The following is a 21,300-nucleotide window of genomic DNA, read 5'->3' on the forward strand; positions in this document are numbered from 1 at the left end:
CCTCCCATTTCCCTCCCCCTCCTCCTACCCTTCTCCCCCTCCTCCCACCCTTCTCTCCCTCCTCCCACCCTTCTCCCCCCCCCACTCCTCTCCCCCTCCCTCTCCAGTCCAAAGAGCAGTCAGGGTTCCCTGCCCTGTGGTAAGTCCTAGGTCCTCCGTCCTCCGACCATATCTAGGAAGGTGAATATCCAAACTGGCTAGGCTCCCGCAAAGCCAGCACATTGCATAGGATCAAAACCCCTTGCCATTGTCCTTGGCGTCTCATCAGCTCTCATTGTTCGCCATGTTCAGAGAGTCCAGTTTTATCCCATGCTTTTTCAGTCACAGTCCAGCTGGCCTTGGTGAGCTCCCAATAGATCAGCTCCACTGTCTCAGGGGGGGGGGGGTGCACCCCTCGTGGTCCTGACTTCTTTGCTCATGTTTTCCCTCCTTCTGCTCCTCATTAGGACCTTGGGAGCTCAGTCCAGTGTTCCAGTGTGGATCTCTGTCTCTATCTCCATCCATCACCAGATGAAGGTTCTATGATGATATGCAAGATATTTGTCAGTATTGCTATAGGATAGGGTCATTTCAGGTTCCCTATCCCCAGCTGCCCAAGGAATTAACTGGGGACCTCGGCTTGGGCACCTGGGAGCCACTCTAGGTTCAAGTCTCTTGCCAACCCTAAGGTGGCTCCCTTAACTAAGAATTGTGCTTCCGTGCTCCCCTATCCAACCTTCCTTTATCCCAATCCTCCTTTTTCCCCAAGTTCCCCCCTTCCTCCCCTTCTCCCATTTTTCTCCCCATCTCCCCTTACCCCCATCCCACCCCACCCCCAAGATCTCAATTTTCTCCCCGGCAACTTTGTCTACTTCCCATAGCCAAGAGGATAACTATATGTTTTTCCTTTGGTTCACCTTCTTACTTAGCTTCTTTAGGATCACCAATTGTAGGCTCTGTGTCCCTTATTTATGGCTAGAAACCAATTATGAGTGAGTACATCCCATATTCATCTTTTTGGGTCTGGGTTACCTCACTCAGGATAGTGTTTTCTATTTCCATCCATTTGCATGCAAAACTCGAGAAGTCATTGTTTTTTTTACCGCAGCATAGTACTCTAATGTGTAGATATTCCACACTTTCTTCATCCATTCTTCCATTGAAGGGCATCTAGGTTGTTTCCAGGTTCTGGCTATCACAAACAATGCTGCTATGAACATAGTTGAACAAATGCTCTTGTCATATGATAGGACATCTCTTGGGTATATTCCCAGGAGTGGTATTGCCGGGTCCAGGGGTAGGTTGATTCCAAATTTCCTGAGAAACCGAAACACTGATTTCCAAAGTGGTTGCACAAGATTGCATTCCCACCAGCAATGGATGAGGGTACTCCTTCCTCCACAGCCTCTCCAGCAAAGGCTATCATTGGAGTTTTTTATTTTAGCCATTCTGACAGGTGTAAGATGATATCTCAAAGTTGTTTTGATTTGCATTTCCCTGATCGCTAAGGCGGTTGAGCATGACCTTAAGTGTCTTTTGGCCATTTGAACTTCCTCTGCTGAGAATTCTCTGTTCAGTTCAGTGCCCCATTTTTTAATTGGGTTAATTAGCATTTTATAGTCTAGTCTCCAAAATTTTTATTTAAATATTCTATGCAATATGTTTTGATTGTATTGCCCCCTCTTTTTCCAGAACCTCCTTATCAATATTCGGCTACTTCTTTACCTTATATTCTCTCTCTCCATTTCTCAAACACACACACACACACACACACACACACACACACACACACACAAATATATATACACATGCACACATGTGTATGTACACATCCCCATCCCTCAAAAACCGTTACAATGAAGAATATGTGCAGCCTTCTGAAGCCATTGGTATTATGCCAAATGGACTCATGCTATTCTAATCTCCTATCAAAGAGGAGACAAGACTGTTTAATAGCAAGGGATACAAATGAGACATTGACATTGGGAGGGTGGAGAACCAAGATATTCATTCTAACATGTTACCTTCCCTTCAGTTTTTAGGTAAGCTGTGTGCTTTTGAAGAGACAGAAGTTACAGATTCATTGGTTGCTTCTCTAGCTACAATTCTCTGTCATTAAGGAGTATTATGATAATAAATGTCTATGCTCTTGTCTATCTGGATATCCTGCTTCTGGAAAAAATGTCAAAGCATACATTTGTTGTGTGAGAGAGTTTTCCTGAGGAGACAACACACACACACACACACACACACACACACACACACACACACACACACACACCTACTTACTCCAGATTCAGAACTCACAAAAAATTAAAGTAATGATAACACCAAAGTCCAATCTGGTGAACTTATTAATTTTTATTGTGACTACTAAGATGAGTATGGGTAAGGGGCTACTTACAAGAGCAAGGATTCACTCCTGCCCCCAAATCAGCTGTATCGCAGAAAAGCACACCTTAACAGTGACGACAACTCATGGAACCTGCACCTTGAAACTTCCTGCCCAACTTTTAACTCTAGTGGGTCCAAGAATGTCCTCTCAGTAGTTTTGCTGGACATAATATTGTCTCTAGCAGTTTTTAAATCCTTGATAAAGCTGTAAAAGGACTTTAACAAACCTTGCAAATTTCCACTTTTTGAGACGTGTGACATTTTGTTTACCTCCAGGGTCTTCTGAGCCTCCCCTTCTTCCTGGAAGGAGAGTTTGAGGAAAACACTATACAACAAAATAGGTGATTCACATTGTTACACAGTCAATGCCACCCCTCAGTAGCAGTGGGACACACACAAGTCTTCAAGAAGAGTAGTGTAAAATGAAACAAACAGACCAAAAGATAGGGAGAAATGGAAAATAGAACTAGCAAGAAACAGGTTGTGTAGCAGCCAACTCAGTGGGTAAAGTGTATGCTGGACAGGCATGAGAACCTAAGTTTGGATCCCAGAATCTGCATAAAAACAGGCATGAAAAACATTCCTGTAATCTCAGCACTGCTTGGGAGTGGGAATGGAAGCAACAGATCCAAGTGGCTTGCTGGCCAGCCAGCCTACCTCTAATGGTGAGTTTCAAGTTCAGCAACAGATGCTGCCTCAAAAACAAAGTGGAGAGAAACAGTGAGAAATATTCAAAATCAACCTCTGGCATTCACACATGTATACAAACTCAAGTGCATCTGATCCCTGTGAACACATGTATATCTAACACACACAAACACAAAGGTAGGAGAGATTGAGACACAGCTATCCCAATACATGCATAAAACAAAAGAGATAAGAGGCAATGAATCATTATAACATTTCCAGGAGTTCACAGTTCCTCATTCAATTCTGGAAATCAAAGGTAATAAAAAGGCTAAAATACAAGATAAAGCTATTAACTACTCCAGGGCCTCATGTTCCAGAGTAGTTGACCAACATATAATAGGATCCACAGCTCTGTGTGTGTGTGTGTGTGTGTGTGTGTGTGTGTGTGTGGGTGTGCGTGCGTGTGCATGCTTTTATTTGGTTAAAGTTTATTGTTTGCTTTTCCTTTTTATTTTTGGGTATTATTTTATTTTGTTTTCTTGGTTTTAGGGGCTTTAATCATTATATTGGGTTTTTATTTTTTATTTTGAGAAAGAACTTAAATTTGAGTGGATGGGGAGAGGGTATGGAAGGACTTCAGGGCAGGGAAAATAATCAAAATATATTTAAATTAAAAATTATTTAAATAAAACATAGAAATAAAGTTTAAAAATAAATTATAATATGTTTAAGTGATGGGAGAAAATTTAAAGCACAGAAACCCAGTTGGTAAAAAAAGTGGAAGTGAGACTAGAAAGAAGTGAGGATGGGGAAAGTTGATCTTAACAATTTATTGAGAGGAAAACACTGTGGTAAACTACAAAGAGGGGTAGAGGTATACTATGTATCCAAAAAACAACAATAAAAGTTGTTTAACTGTTCATCATAAAGAAATGCTAAATATTTGAAGAGATGGATATGTTTGAATTGCTTTAAACAGTACAAGATATATGCATGCATGAACACATCAGATGGTACACCATACATATGTTGAATCATCATGTTTATGTGTCATTTAAAAATGGATTAAAGATCCCAATATCAATCTGAACACACTGAACCTGACAGAAGAGAAAGTGGGAAATAGTCTACAACGTATGGGCACAGGAGACCACTTCCTACGTATAACCCCTGTAGCACAGACAATAAGGGCAACATTGAATAAATGGGACCTCCTAAAGCTGAGAAGCTTCTGTAAAGCAAAGGACACTGTCATTAAGACAAAAAGGCAACCTAATGATTGGGAGAAGATCTTCACCAACCCCACAACAAACAAAGGTCTGATCTCCAAAATATATAAAGAACTCAAGAAACTAAACTTTAAAATGCTAATTAACCCAATTAAAAATGGGGTACTGATCTGAACAGAGAATTCTCAACTGAAGAAGTTCAAATGGCCAAAAGACACTTAAGGTCATGCTCAACCTCCTTAGTGATCATTTCAGGTTCCCTATCCTCGGCTGCTCAAGGAACAAGCTGGGGACATCTCCTTGGACACCTGGGAACCCTTCTAGATTCAAGTCTCTTGCCAACCCTCAAATGGCTCCCTTAATTAAGATCAGTTAGTTCCTGGGGCAGCTGAGGATAGGGAACCTGAAATGATCCTATCCTATAGCCATACTGATGAATATCTTGCATATCACCATAGAACCTTCATCTGGCGATGGATGGAGATAGAGACAGAGATCTACACTGGAGCACTGGACTGAGCTCCCAAGGTCCCAATGAGGAGCAGAAGGAGGGAGAACATGAGCAAAGAAGTCAGGACCACAAGGGGTGCACCCACCCACTGAGACAGTGGGGCTGATCTATTGGGAGCTCACCAAGGCCAGCTGGACTGTGACTGAAAAAGCATGGGATAAAACCGGACTCTCTGAACATGGCGAACAATGAGGGCTGCTGAGAAGCCAAGGGCAATGGCACTAGGTTTCGATCCTACTGCATGTACTGGCTTTATGGGAGCCTAGCCAGTTTGGATGCTCACCTTCCTAGACCTGGATGGAGGAGGGAGAACCTTGGACTTCCCACAGGGCAGGGAACCCTGACTGTTCTTTGGACTGGAGAGGGAGGGGGATGATGATTCTGGGAGGGGGAGGGAAATGGGAGGAGGTGAAAATTTGTAATAATAATAATAATAATGATAATAAAAAGAAAAAAGATAAAAATAAAAAATGAAAAGATTAGCAATAATATAGAAGACTCAAGTGGATTGATGAAGCAAGAAGCCCAATTACTTGTCTAAAGGAGAAAGTTAACAATATGGATGACATGACCAAACCTTTAGAGGAAACATCAATAGCATGAAGTTGAGGCTAAGCAAAGTACTTGAGCCTAGAATAGAACCAAATATAAATACCGGAATAAAAGAATCAATCAATTAAATAAAAAGCACCACGACAAGTGTCAGCATTAGATAAGGCCAATCAAAGGAATGAATTTAGGGGATAAAAGATAGAACAAGTTGAGACAATATTAAATTCATACAACCTTCTATATCTATACTAACCTATTTCTGTATCTATAGCCTCTGCACGGGTTGGGGGTGGTGGTAGAAGCTACAGATCCTGGTGGCTTGCTGGCCATCCAGCCTAGCTATAATGATGAGCTTTACAATTAGTGAGAAACCTTGCTTTTATCACCCCAAATAAAGTGGTGAGCTAGAGCTCAAAACTTTCAACGTTGATATCTGGCATTCAAGCATGTAGGCACAGCCAACTGCACCCCCATGAACACACATGCATATAAACACAGACATGTATGCACACATACATACACACACATATATAGAAAAGGGTAGGGAGAAAATGATGAGATAAGCATGGCCCAAATTCAAGAACTTAAATATATTCAGGAGACAAACCCCCAAGAATCCATGGTGTAGAAAGATAAGTACAGAAAGTCTAACAAGATAGACAATATAATCAGTGAGACTGTAGTTTTCTTAACCCAGTGAAAGATATAAATTTCTAAATCCAAATATGAGAGACACTTGTAACAGGTTTTGAATCCAGTTGAAGAGAGGAAGGAGGGAATATATTAGCAAGGGAGGTCAAGATAATGATGGAGAAATCTACAGGGACAACTGAACCAACCTTATGGGATCTCATGGGAACTGATAACTGTGGAGCCTCCATGGGACCAAACTAGAGCCTTCATATGTGGGAGACATGATGGTGCTTGGGCTATCTGACAAGCCCCTGGCAATAAGTCGAAGATCTATTCTTGGTGCATGAGCTAGCTTGTTGGAATCCATTCCCTATGAAGGGATTTCATGCTCAACCTTAATGCAGCGGGGAGGGGCTTAGTCCTGCCCCAAGTTAATGTGACATACTTTGTTGACTCCTCATGGGAGCCCTTACCCTTGGGAGAAGTGGGTGGGGGATAGGCTTGGGGGGAGGCGAGGGAGGTGGGAGAGTGGTGGCGGTGGGAGAACTGTGGTGGGAAGGTAAAATGAAATTTAAAAAGTAAATAAAATGCATGTGATTAAAAAAAGAAAATTAGTCAATTTCCACACAACAGACATGCACTTTCAAGACATACATATTAATAGATAAACAACAGGTAGTTTACCCACACAGTAGAGTATTATTTGGTCATAGGAAGAAACAAAGTAGTGAGATGGAAAAATGTGGGTCACTCTCCAAAGCATTAGTTTGATGAAAATAAGCCAGGCACAAATTGTCACATGCTATATGATTCTGGTGATGGGGAACATCCACAATTGTTAACTTTATAGTAAAAGAAAGGTTTGTGGCTGTCAGGGTCTGGGGGGAAAAGAAGGTGGGTGATTACTGCTTAGTGGGGACAGAACTTCCTTCCATGCTGATAAAAATGTTTGTAACTTGGTGGAGGTCGTTGTTCAACATTCTGATTGAATTAAATGCCACTGACTTGTTAAACTCAGATGTTTAACTTGTTAAAATCAAGTGTTTCACAGTACTTCATATGAGTTTCAGCTCCAAAGTTCTAAGCTGCATAATTTATTTCCATCAAAAATTAAAACTTTTGAGAAGCTTTAGGTACCATGAGAGTTTGGTTAACTTGCCTCAAACTAGAGGTACTTTTGATTTGAGCATTTTCAGAAGATTTTGAGGATGGAAAATCCACACTGAAGAGTGGGTAGCATGATTGCATGTACTGAGGTCTCTCGGTGAAACAGGTGTAGGTCTACTGAGCACCAGAATCCACCCCTTTGTGTCCTGACTGCAGACACATTGTAACCAGCCTCCTCAAGACCTTCCCCTGGGTTACAACACTACCATGTGAGAATTAATTGGTTATCAATGTGATTTGTTCTTTCCACCCATCCTAGGAAAGCAAAACACCAGTGTAGACAAGAGAACAAGCATTTATTATCAGAATGTTCCGTAATGATAAAAGAATTATATTTGGAGAGACATCTGATGGATTTGTAACTTCTGTCTCTTCAAAAACACCCATGTTTACCTAAAAACTGAGATGGAAAGAACACATTAGAAGGAATGTCTCAGTCTCCCCTCCTGCCCAAAGATCAATATTACATGTGTCTTCTCTAATAAATAGTTTTTTTCTCTCTGAGGAGAGATCAGAATAGTATGGGTCCACGGGGCAGATGTGACCTAAGAAGAGTGCATGCATTCCTGATTATAAAAACTGAATATACTTAAAAAAATAACATAACATGTACAGCCTGCTGTTTTAAAGACACTTAATTCATTGATCACTGTCAATGGTCAGGAAATTTGTTTAAATCAGAAATCTCCTATGGAGATGATGGAGAATCTCCAACCATCTAAAATTTGATATGCATGCACACAAGAAAGTGGTGGAGATTGATGCATTCACAGGGAAAACTCCCACAATATGTTTTAGGTAATGACCAAGCCATGATGACAAATGGGAGAGCAGATTCAATTATGTTTTAAAGACCTTAAAATTTTGTATCTGTGTAGGTGTGTGGGGCGGCACAAGCACACATCTTGTGTGAGAGGGAGCTCTAGGGGAGAAGAGAAAAAACACTGATGTTTCTCTTGTCATCTGCTGCTTCCGTGTTTCACTGAGTTTCTATCTCATACTTATTTCCTGACTCAAAACAAGTTTTGAAACTGTAAAACAATGCATTCATAATGAGGAGGCTAATTAGTAATCATTGCTAATGTGACTGAAATTGGAATCACTTTGGAGACACAAATGCATGCATGTCAGAAAAGGTTTAACTGAGGAGTAAAAACTCACCCGAATATAGGCAACAAAAGCTCAGGTGAGGCCTCAGACAGTATAGCAAGGAAAAAGGAGGCCAGTTGAGTGAGTATCAGCACATTCTTTTGCTGTTGTCTGAATGTAGACACAATGTAATCAGCTGTCCTAAGCCACTGTTCAATCCATGATGGACTGTATCCCCATAGCAAAATGAGAACCCAAGTAAACCCTTCCCTTCTTGGTTGAGTTGCTTTCCTTGGGTGTTTTTTCACAGCAATGACAAAATGAACACGCAACTATAATTATTAAACAGCATGTAAAAGAACACCAGCCTGTCAGATTTGCCGATGATCCAGTGTACTTGTTCTATTTGTGACTGTGTTTGTGCTACAAAGCTGAGCTGAATATTTGTGACCAACACTACACAGTCTGGTAAGTCTGCTGTACTCAACAGGAGATACTTCACAGGAAGTGTCTGTTGGCCCCTGACTAAGTCATAGCTAACAGACTGAGATCTCAGGCTCCTCATTCATCAAGCTAACGTCTTGCTCCTTTTGCAGCTCATAGGACATTGTTCCACCTTCTCCCATCATCTTACTTGTAAGGAGAGCATTGCTTCCATTTCCTATCTCTGTTGTAGTTGTCAGTCAATGAACACCAACTCCGATTCAAAATGTAGCCTTCCTTGGTACATTCGTTAATAAACTTTTTTCTAAATTGGAAAGGGAAGATACACATTGGAGGATCTGCAGAGCAAAATGGGTAAAGGATACATTAAGAACACTGTCCTCAAATTAATACCTGTGGAGAAAACAATTATTTTTTTTCTATCGGATTGTTTTCAAGTTCTGCAAATTATGCAGAGAAGACAATATCTGAGCTTATTTTTTCCCCAAAATCCAAAATCTTTTTCCTCTGGGGTCCTGCCATCTTATATATACTCTTATGGGACTCTCACCCAGTGCTGTGCAGTATCTCCACCTTCCTTGGAAGTAAAAGTCAAGGGAACACCAGTCAAAGTCACTGTGGGTGGAGATACAATTGTAGTGGACTTCATCACCATAGATGAATGGAAAGACACAGTTAGCAATGGAAATTTCTGGAAAAGAGAATGATTTCAGAATATAAAATTAGTTCATATTGGAAACTAACTTTGAAATTGTTTGCTTCTTGAGGTTGGTCTCACTGTGTAACCCAGATACACTTTAAACTCAGTCTATAACCAAGACTTACTTGTAGCTCATGACAGTCCCTCTGTCTCAGCTTTATGAGTGTTGTGATTGCAAGCCTGAGCTATTGTGCATGACTCAGACTTGACTTTGAAAAGCCTATTTTGGAGACAGGATACTGATCGCTCTCTCACTACTCCCACATACATTTAAAGCCGGTATCTTTTGCTCCCTTTCATGCTTGTGACACAAAATATCTGCAAAAACGTCCAAGGAAGCTTCATTATGTCTCAGAGATGGGTTCAGGTTGGAGATGCTGGTTTCCTCAATGAAAGTCCTTTAGCAGTGAGGGATCTCATTTGTCAGAGTTCTTCTCTGGTGAGAGTTCTTCTCACCATCTGTGTTGACTAGTTTTTTTTTTTTTATCAGTTTGACACAAACTAAAGTCACCTGGGAAGAATGAATCTCAATCAAGGAATTTTCTCTGTCAGATTGGCCTGTGTACATATCTGTAGGGCTTTTTCTTGACTAACAATTGATGTAGGAGGGTCTATTCCACAGTGGAAGATGTTCTTGGAAGGCTGTCCTGTTTTCTACAAAAAAGCAGTATGAACAAGGAACAAAGAGCCAGCAGATTGGCAGAATTCCTTCATGTTACCATCATCTACCCCTGTTTGAGTTCTAGTTTCCCTCAGTGATGGTTTGGGATTGTTAAATGTTAACCAATAATCCCTTCCTTCTCAAGCTGACTTTTGTATTTTATCATGGCAACCAAATGTAATTAGAATAGAAATTGATATTGGTAATCCTTAAAATGGACTTGACAGTCTTGTTCTTTTCTTCCTGTTCAGTCACATCTTTTAATATACATTATGTGTAATTATCACATCAAAAGCATGAATTCAATGACACAAATACTTAGGATGAAACATAACAGAAAGTTAAACCTCAGGTCACCTCTTCAAGAAAGATACAGAGTAAATAGTCCTGGGAGGCAATTTAGAAATCTGTATTAGAAGCGAGTGCAAAAACAGCCAATGACCTTTCTAGTTCCATGTGTAGGAATCAACACAAGGTGAACTTTCCACAGAGAGATGAACTTCCACACGGGTGTGGGGATGCCTCATGATTTTCTAAATTTATTCTTCTCTCATACATTACATTCTTACTGCAGTTTCACCTCCACGACTGTGTTGTTCTTTGGGAAGACTGTGAAGGATCTGTGGAGTTTTGGACTGGAAGCAGCATTCTTCCATCTTTACTGCCTCTGTTCCTTCTTGACTTCCCTCCCCTGACTTCCTTCAATGATGAATTGTGCTTGGTAGGTGTAAGCCAAAAAAGCCTTTTCTTTTCCAAATTGGTTTAGGTCAGTGTTTTATCACAGCAACAGACAGACACCAGGACATATCTGTTTCCCTCTATTCTGGAAAAAATAAATTTCCTGTTTTGCCAAAGTAATCTCTAAAACATCTCTCCAATATCTCATTGTCAACCATGTCTCTCTCTTTTCCTTCCTTCCCTTTTTCCTCCCTCCCTCCTTCCCTCCCCCTTCCTTCCTTCCTCCCTCTCTCTCTCTCTCTCTCTCTCTCTCTCTCTCTCTTTCTTTCCCCCTTCTTCCTCCCTTTCCTCCTCCTCCTTCCTCTTCTGCTTCTTCCCCTTTTCTTCCTTTTTCTCCTTCTTTTACCTCTTCATCCTCTCCTATTTTCTTCCTCATCCTCAGCATTTTCTTTGTCCTGTTTGCAGCAATAGTAAAACTGTGACTTTTTTTCAATGTATTGTTCCGTGCTGAATGGCACACTTTTAATCACTAACCCAACTCCACTTACTAACTACTTACATTCTCTAGTTCTTAGAATAAGAAATAACTTCAGGTGGCTTATGCTCTGACCATTAAAAATTCATGTTGTAATGATTTATATTAATTGCTTTGATTTAACCACTCTTGGTGTGAATATACATCCAAACATTGTTTAACTGCCTACATGATAATTATTATTTGTTAATGAAAAAGGAAAAAACAAAGTAAAGAAATTTACATTCTCTTATATTAGTCCCAATGGAGAAGAAAGCATTTTTTTTTAAGTGACTAGGAATTGGTTACTGAATTGTACTTTTGATATTTGTCTGCTGTGACCTGGGGAGGCCCTCATATCAGAATAATAATACAAGGAAAAGCTACATGAAAGAAAAGTGCAAGAACTTAAAAAATAATGGCTTTTAAGGGTTGGAGGCTGACATTTGAGAGTCTGTCCAATAGAGTTGGCTGTCTTACCTTGTTTGGAGGAATGTAAAGGAGAGATCAATTCTGAAAGACAGAAATAATGGACAAAATGTAAGTCATCTCCTAAAAATACATACTCAGAATAACTATGAAATGCACGGCAACATTCTGCAATGCCACATCAAGTTGGGACTGCATATCTACCCAGGAAATGTCATGTCATACTATGAAAAACCACACTTCAGATTGAGCTCTTACTCTTACAGATATCTTCCCTGGTGTAGATTAGAGTCATTCACAATATTAAGTACAATTCAAATTCCTCCTACTTATTGTTGTTCAACAGATTTCAACTCAGAAAAATATCTCTGAAGGGCAATGGCATTTACTGGGAATTACCAGAACATTGTAGGGAGATTCCTGGTGTCATAGTAAATGTTAGTCATATGTAAGGGACCTAGGGCAAGGGGAAAAAGTGAAGGCAAAAGTAAGGAGGGTTTTCAGGTAAATTTGGATTGGGATTGTTTTTAAGCACTCATGTTCAGGTTGGTTCTAACTCAAAATTCGATAGACACTTGTGGGAAAATGTGATTGACACAGCATTTCTTTATGAGTACATAAATTTATGAGTCTTTCTTTTGGGTACAGATCTGGGGCTGAAATTATTTCACTTGAAGGAAAGTGGATTAAGCAATTCCTTCTACAAAAACAAATACTATTTTTCTCTCATATATATGTAGCGATATATTTCCATATCTATAAATTATATTGATCACATTGGATCCACAATTGTGGAACAGAGGGAGCTAGATTTTTGTGCTTAGTTACCATTCTCATTTTATAAAGTCTATAACTCAAACCAATAAATCAGTGCCATCTACTTTAAGGGTATATCCTACTTAAAATAATCTAACCAAGATAATTTCTTGCAAGCATGCCTAGGCTCGCATAATCTAGATGATTTCTCACAGATATGTCCATAATCTTGTCTCCTATATGGTTGTAGATCCTATCAAGTTGGTTGGCATAATTAATCATCACCCAGATTATATGTGACCTGAAATCAGAAAGAAGTCTGCTGAAGGGAGGAAGGAGAGCTCCAGAAGAGGGCAGAGGGACATAGGAGGCTAGAGATGGAAAATGATCAGTAAAAGCAAAGAAAGCAAGTGAGACTACAGGGAAAATGGTGCTTTAGAGAGAGTGTGTACATTTGCCATATAGCTAACTGTATACCTTACAGTACTTATACATTAAAACCATACTTTATGCTTAGATGCCTTATAATTTATATCTCATACAAATTCATGAGAGAAACTCTGTAGTTAATTAAAACCATTATTTTGCATGCTAATTATAAAACTAATCAAAAGAATCCTTGTAGCCAGGCTATTTCCGCACTGGATGTGAACAGTACGAATGTAAATAATAACCTTAGAGAACTTACTCAGTTCTATATAGCAAGACACTGCAAAGAGCACTTGAGAATGTTGGGGAATAAAAGAAAGATACAATATTAAGCCATGTGACCATCTTAACCAAAATGAGTGAATGTCACTTCTCAACTGAGTATATTTTATCTTGCATTGCTTTTCTTTCTCCTACACAAAATTTATTGAGATTTACAATCATATAATTGGCCTCTTTACTGATTGCATTCTAGCTTGGATTATTCTTATTTCCTTTAAACCTTTGGTACCAACAAAAATTTAATCTTATCTAAGAGCTGAGAATATGTCTTAGTTGGTTGAGTGCTTGAATAGCACACACAAAAGTCTTGGCTTGATCTCAACAACATATAAATTGAGTAGGGATGATGACATTTGTCTGTAACCTCAGCACTCAGGAGGTAGAAGCTGAAAGATCAGGAGTTCAAGGCTATCTTTGTTTACCTACTGAACATGAGATCTACTTGGGCTACGTGAGACTTCTTTAAAACATACTAGTACAACAACTAAACATTCTCTCTCTTCATTAGATGCAGGGTACCCCATATAATGCTCCGCATTTTTTCAAGCTGCAATGCATGAAAAGCCCAACTTTCTATAGCACTCTATTCCTGTGAACATAGCTGCAGGATGCTGACCACTCTAAGGAAGTCCTCTACCGTTCCTGATTGACCCTCACAACTAAACTGTAAGATGAGACATCTGCCCCACTGGCAACCCATGTCATGTGTATTTGAAACTTATACTTTCAACACTTGAAACAGATACTTTGTGTGAATAGCCAGCTAAGAATGCATTAATAAATTACTGTGATGCAAAGAATATCTGGGGCCATATCTATTTGCTTCTTTAGCAACAGACTTTGCAGAAATTTCTAAATCAATCCATCATAGCATTCCTCTTTTATGAATTTTTTTTTTTTGCTGTGTAACTACTGATACTGAGGCCCTTTCACAGGTAAAATCTGTTCTGTGCTCCCTCAACCAAGGAGGGGAAGAACACAAGTAGAATCCATGACTCTCTGCTCTCGATTTGCTAGACTGAAAAGCTATTATAAACAGTTGATGGTCAGCATTTCTTTCTTTTAATTTTTATTTTATTCATTTTAATTTTATTTTTTATTTATTTTTCTATTCAATTATTTACACTTCCTTCCTTCCTTCTTCCTCCCAATCCCCTCCAGCTCCCCCACATCCCCTCCTCCCTCTCCCATTCTGCATGAAAGAGGGCAGGGAACCCTGCCCTGTGGGAAGTCCAAGGCCCTCCCCCCCCACATCCAGGCCTAGGGAGCTGTGCATCCATATAGACTAGGGTCCCCCAAAGCCAGAACATGCGGTAAAAACAATTCCCAGTGCCTTTATCAATGGCTTATTAGTCAGCCCCCATTGTCAGCCACAATCAGAGAGTCTGGTTTGATTACATGCTCATTCAGACCCAGTCCAGCTGGATTTGGTGAGCTCCCATTAGAATAGGCACACTGCCTCAGTTGGTGGACCAACCCCTCGCGGTCCTGACTTCTTTGCTCGTCTTCTCCTTCCTTCTGCATTTCAACTGGACCTTGGGTGGTCAGCATTTCTCAGTCCTTACTAGCTCTGGACTCTTCCCCTTCAACTCTCACCCTGCCTTTTCCACCTCACCTGCATCCAGTCCATACATGCAGACAGCTAACAACAGCCAGCCCACAAGTTGTCTCATCACTTCCAGTTGCCTGCAGATGGCACACACAGGAACAAACCTTGCCTCTTACTTTATACTCTCCCTTTCTGCTCCTCCTACTCTGTCTGCTTACACATACTTCCTCCACATATTTGCCATGTCACTGGGAAAAGTTATCATTATAAAGAGGATTAGAAGAATATTTTTTAACAAAGAAGGAAAGATATAAATAATTCAAGAATGAACAAACTCTCAGAAGCAGTGAAATCTTTTTGTCTTAAATGTAGAGTGACTCAATGTTTATCTTAGAATGTGTTCCATGGTGTCATTCTAAAAGTGTTGCCTTTTGGGGGAATTCGGCTTTGCAAAAAAGACAGCCAATCTGAAAAATTTTCACTTTGTTATCTTTAATCTCTATTCTTTTCTCTTTGAGACATGGACAGTAAAGTAATACCCATATATTCATTTGAAATTATTGACTTTGCCCAATTACAGAACAACTCATTGTATATGAATAGAAAATCAGGAGATAGCAAACCAGAAGACAAAATTTATTTTCTCTTTTCAATCTTTGCCATCCCAGTGACTCTGAAGTGTTGCTTTTGCATTTGGAGCCTATTTGGGAGAGAAATTGGTACTGTTTGAAGTTACTTATTTTCTATCATAACACAGTTTTGAACTAGAACTATCACAATCCAAATATATACTTTTCTGAGAATGAGAGGTTCTTTCCCATACCTCTTATTTATAGAGTGATATTTGAATTATTTATATCTTTCCTTCTTTGTTAAAAAGTATTCTTCTAATCCTCTTTATAATGATCATAACTTTTCCCAGTGACATGGCAAATATGTTCCTGATTATTCATGAAGTTATGGAAATTTTGATAAAAATTGTACATAGTGAGCAAGGGATGGTCTAAAGATTTATCTTGTGCTACATGCTGAAGAACATTTTGATCAGAGACCAGAACATCTTAGCCTCTGGAAAGACTGACAAGTATCAGAAAGAACCCATTATTCCTTTCTTGCTCAACTGAACAGTTATTATTTCCTGAGGCTCTTGTCACTAGCACTAAAGGTAATGTTTTCTCATTTTCTCAGAACCGAGGTTGGTACTTTACCAACAGTATTAGGTAGACTGAAGCAAGCTTCAAAGAAAAATTTTACTTGACCTAAACATAATCCTACAAAATGGCAAAGCTGAGCTTACATTCCAAAGCTTCTATATACTCCACTTTCAGATCCATGAAAACCAGCAGTGTCTGATACACACAGATTGTATAAGGCTTGAGTTTTGTGTGGAACACAAAAACAGAGAGATATTGTAATGCATTTGTACTTTACCGTTTATTTAAAACATGAGTCCATAACTTGTTAAAAATATACTCACATGGCTTTCACACAGATAAATGTCCAAATTGTGGAATTATCACCCATTAGTGGAGATTATATCTAAAAACTCTCTTTTTGGCAGAAGACGCTAAATATCTGTGTTTCATAACCACACATCATAAGGAGAGAATCATGTTCCCACCCACCTTGAGTATTTGTTACTCACACTCAAAAAAGACATGAATGACAGATGAAGACTGGCTGAGAAAGAGGCCCGCCAATAGTGGAAGGGTCCCTGAAGACATACATACAAGCAACATTATACAGGCTGAGCAGGTCATATATAGGAATATATATGTATACATATATATAATAGCAATTAATAAAATGGGTAATGAATCTGAAAAAGGGCAAGTATTGGTATATGGAAGGTTCTAGAAGGAAAAAAGTGAAGGGAGAAATGATACAATTATATTGTATTCTCAAAAACAAAAGAAAAAAATATAAAAATTTGGAGACAGACCTCTGTGTGATGTGAGGCTGGTAAGGCCTTTCATAGGCTACTTTTTTTTTGTCTTATTGACTGTTTCCTTTGCTTTACAGAAGCTTCTCAGTTTCTGGAGGTCCCATTTTTTAATTGTTGCTCAGTGTCTGTATTACTGGAGTTATAGTTAAGAAGCGGTCTCTTGTGCCCATGAGTTGAAGGATTCTTTCCATTTTCTCTTTTATGAGGTTCAATGTGGTTGGATTTATTTTGAGGTTTTTGCTACATTTGGACTTGAGTTTTGTGTTTGGAGATAGATATGAATCTATTTACATTCTTCTACATATCGACATTCAGCTATGCCAGCAGCATTTGTTGAATTTGTTTTCTTCTTTCCATTGTGTAATTTTAGTTTCTTTGTCAAAATTCAGGTGTTCATAGGTGTGTGGATTAATAGCAGAGTCTTTGATTTGGTTCCATTGATTCACCCATCTTTTTTTTTTTTTTTGCCAATACAAAGATGTTTTCATTACTGTAGCTCTATAGTAGAGCTTGATGTCAGGGATGGTGATCCCCCCAGAAGTTCTTTTATTATATAGGATTGTTTTGGCTGTTCTGGATTTTTTTGTTTTTGCATATGAAGCTTCTCTGAATTATTCCAGATGTCCCTGGCTGTATTCTCCCTCATATCTACAATAAAAACCCGACCCTCAACCATAAAAAGGAAAGATAACACTGTGATGTTGGAGTCTACTCTTTGTGTTGAGATTCACATTAAACTGCCTTGCTCTGTTGATAGGGCAGAACTTAGGTAGGTGGGGAGGACTGGACTGAATGCTGGGAGAAAGAAGGGCGGAGTCAGAGACACACCATGAATCCACCACCAGAGATAGATGTGCTTTGCCAGTAAGCCACTGCCACATGGAAATATTCAGATTACTAGGAAAGGGTTAAATTAATATAAGAGTTAGCCAATAAGAAGCTAGAGCTAATGGTTCTAGCAGTGTTTTAATGAATATAGTTTCTGTGTGGTTATTTCAGTTCTGGGTGCCTGGGACAAACAAGTGAACTCCTTACTACAAATCGGTGACAACGTGATGGTCTAAAGTAGACAAGATTGCCAGGCAAATATTGGGAGCTCGGGGGTGGGGGTGGGGTGGGTGTAAGAGGAGATGGCGAGAGAAAAGTGAGAAGGGGGGATGGGGAGAGCTTGGGGGAATGGGATGGTTGGGATAATAGAAGGATGGATATGGGAGCAGGGAAGTATATATCTTAATTAAAGGAGCCATTTTACGATTGGCAAGAGACTTGACTCTAGAGGGGTTCCCAGGTGTCCAAGAACATGTCCCCAGCTAGTTCCTTGGACAGCTGAGGAGAGGGAGCATGAAATGGCCCTATCCTATAGCCACTCTGATGAATATCTTGCATATTACCATAGAACCTTCATCTGGCGATGGATGGAGATAGAGACAGAGACCCACATTGGAGCATTGGACTGAGCTCCCAAGGTCCAAATGAGGAACAGAAGGACAGAGAACATGAGCAAGGAAGTCAGGACCACGAGGGGTGTGCCCACTCAATGTGATGGTGGAGCTGATCTAATGGGAACTCACCAAGGCCAGCCAGACTGGGACTGATAGAGCATGTGATCAAACTGGAAAATTTTAATAAAATTAAAAAAAAACCCGAGAGAGCTTAATTGTAGACACACAAATACAGAGTTTAACACAGCTTCTTGCTGTTTGCTGGTGGTGTGCCACAGCTCCTTTAAGAGAGGTATTCCTGACTCAGTCATAGCAAAAGAAAAGAAGTTGTGCAGTTTTAAAATGCAGGCTTTCTGGGCTATGCTGGGGTGCTGGTCACTCACCCTTTGGTCTAGTCTGTGCAGTCACTGTCTGTATCTCGGGGAGCAGCTGAGGTCTTGGGAATAAGTGGGTTTGGAGGCAGAATGGGACTTGTAGATTAAAGGATCTGATCATGGGTGGAGGAGCAGCCTTCCTATAGGAGGCTTGCTTCTGACCAGCTAGTGTGGCCATTTTTGCCCAAACGTCACAGAGTAAAAAAGAGATACATTTTCCTGTACTGTTATTTATTTTTAATATTTAACAAAGATTGCTTTCAATCTGAGTTCCATGAAGGGCACTGGAATTTCATGACAATGTATTAACAAACAGGTAACTAAAAAAGCATATATTTGATGACTCAAGATTCTAAGATTTGGAGCTAGAGGTTAAGAACACTGTACTCCAAATGTAGATGATTTGAATTCACTTCCTAGGACCCAAACCAAGCATATTACAGTAACTATAGCTCACTGCAGGGAATAGATTCACTTTTTTGGCCTTCGAAGGGACTATACACAAAAATGTGCACACACCACCAACATCAATACAACCACCTTTGCCATCACCACCACCATCACCACCACTATTACTACTACTATTGTATTTTAAAATAATTATCCACAATTACATAACAGGTACTTATTCTATGACCACACCCAGTCATTCACATGTATAATGACAGAAAAATAAACATCTCCATATAAGATTCAGTATATAAGATTCTAGTGTTTAGAGTTTATTTCCATGGGAACAGCTCTGGAGGAAATCCAGCCATGTTTTCCTGGAATGCTTTATCAAAGGCCTCAGCTTGTGCTACTGTAATGTGATTCTTCCAGTCCTCAGTTGTGCCTGTAAAATATGAAGCAGACACATAGATGGGTTAATAATGATCTTTATACCACTCACTTCTTCCTTCACAAGCTCTTACCATCTGTTTGATGAAGAGCATAAATTTAACAAAGTGGAACTACTGGTGAACCTCTAGTGAACCATTCATATGACTTGAAATCATGTAATCTACTTCTGTGGAAATCACGTCCTACCTTCTAGTCCCCAAACAATCTAGTAGCAGCAACACAGGCTCTACATTTTCATATGTCCAGATTATTCCTGCCTCCCACCACACCTGTTTTCATCGAACTATTCAACTTAACTCTGTTTTTCAGCTCAGTGATCAAGACACGCTTTAATTGTTCTTTCTCCTTTTCAGTGCTCAGTTATAGAAGTTTTTCATAATATGCAAACACCTTTAAAAGCATTTAAAAATTTTACTTATGTGTGTGTAGGTACACATGAATGTACATAGATGCAGAGGTTGGAGGCATCAGATTCCCTGGAGGAGAAAATACACATGGTTGTGAGCTGCATGACAGCCATATTGATACTTCCACCAGTTACAGTAGACCCAGCTACTTGTTGGTGAGAACATCCCAGAACTTCTCTTTCCATTCAGCCATGGTGTTTGTTGATTGATGATCTTCATTATTTCATTCCCTGTGCTTTGTAGCATTTCCCATTTTATCCATACACTGGTTCATATTAATCAGTTCCAGTAGTTGTTTAGTTTTGGAATTAGAAACACAAGGTTGTTCAAAATTTCCCACTGAATTGTGTGCCCCTTCAATGTGGAATACTGATGTCTTCCATAAAATGGCATCTTGTCTTTTTGTGTCCTTATTTATGCCACTGTACTACCTCTTCTTATTTTCCCTCCACTTAGAATGCTGGAGACCCTACCATTTTCTGTGTTTTACTTCATAGCTCTGGCACTTTGATATGCTCCATGAATTTCCTTTTTGTAGATATGCATGAAATATGTATATAATATATTTGAAAGGTAAAATGCTTCTTTTTATTTTTTTTTTGATATAGAATTTTTCTGTGTATCAGTCCTAGCTGTCCTGTAACTAGTTCTTGTAGACCAGGCTGGCCTTGAACTCACAGAAATCTGCCTACTTCTGCCTCCTGAGTGCTGGGTTTAAAGGCGTACATCACCACCACCCAGCTTTAAATGTTTCTTAACTTGCTGAAACTCAAAGCATGTCAGACATATATATCATACTGAGTATGAGATTTGAATGCACTCACAAATGAGTGAGGAAGGTCCTGTTGGTGTTTCCACTTTACTAATGAGAAAAAATTAATCCTTGAGATATTACCCAGCATGACAGTGATAGATGTGTATTTGTGGTCAAAATGATTTACAATTAATGTCATATTTTCCCTTATCACTACAGTCTTTATATATCACATTAGTTAATTTAAATTCTCCAGGAGGAAATCCTTCTATCCCCCTGTGACCTCACAGGAACTCCGAAACACAAGCTGCGACTATACAGACAGGACCAAGAGGTGAGTAACCAAGAGAGGACCAAGAAAGGAACTCAAGCACAGTCTGTCAGTGCACAGAATGGATCATGAGAGCAAATGAAGTGAGTAGACCAAGACAGTGGACCAAGGGAGCTCTCAGTGGCTCCCTGAGACACAGACAGTGACAGTATAGAGCAGACCAAGAACAGTTCCCAAAGACACAGATAGCAAGGATTGGACCAAGAGGTAAAAATGTTGCTGGTACCAATTGGAGGAAGAGATGGGTAGGCAACCAATGTAAGAATTCATTCAACATCCTAAAAAGCAACATGCATGACCAGAACCAGTGGTCATACAACAGGAAGTCTTGATCATCCTGACCCAGAAGAAGCAGAAAAAATGATTTTAAATCTAACTTTATAAAGTTGATGGGGACATTTAAAGAGGAAACAAATTCCCTTAAAAAATGAAAGAAAAGACAAACAAAAGATTGGAAGAAATCAATAAACCTCTTAAAGAAACCCAAGAAACCCAAGAAAAGACAATCAAACAAGTAAAGCAAATAGTTCAAACAGTTCAAGACTTGAAGACTAAAATAGGATCAATAAAGAAAACGT

At 39.5% G+C, this 21,300-nt stretch overlaps 1 protein-coding gene across 1 annotated transcript in view; it reads right to left on the minus strand.

Annotated features, from left to right (window-relative positions):
* Window positions 1-8,814: 8,814 nt before the first annotated feature.
* LOC121449912 (binder of sperm protein homolog 2-like) overlaps window positions 8,815-21,300 on the minus strand; it is a 33,142-nt gene continuing 20,656 nt past the window's right edge. The window contains exons 5-8 of the mRNA XM_041654573.1: window positions 14,693-14,763; window positions 11,662-11,694; window positions 9,179-9,319; window positions 8,815-8,966 (exon numbers count right to left, since the gene is read on the minus strand). Of these exons, the coding sequence (XP_041510507.1) occupies window positions 8,815-8,966; window positions 9,179-9,319; window positions 11,662-11,694; window positions 14,693-14,763 (397 nt within the window). The remainder of the gene's footprint in view (window positions 8,967-9,178; window positions 9,320-11,661; window positions 11,695-14,692; window positions 14,764-21,300) is intronic.

This window comes from Microtus oregoni, unplaced genomic scaffold (genome assembly GCF_018167655.1).
Source record: "Microtus oregoni isolate MIOR12 unplaced genomic scaffold, Mior012 000006F_ref0000085, whole genome shotgun sequence".
Lineage (NCBI taxonomy): Eukaryota > Metazoa > Chordata > Mammalia > Rodentia > Cricetidae > Microtus > Microtus oregoni.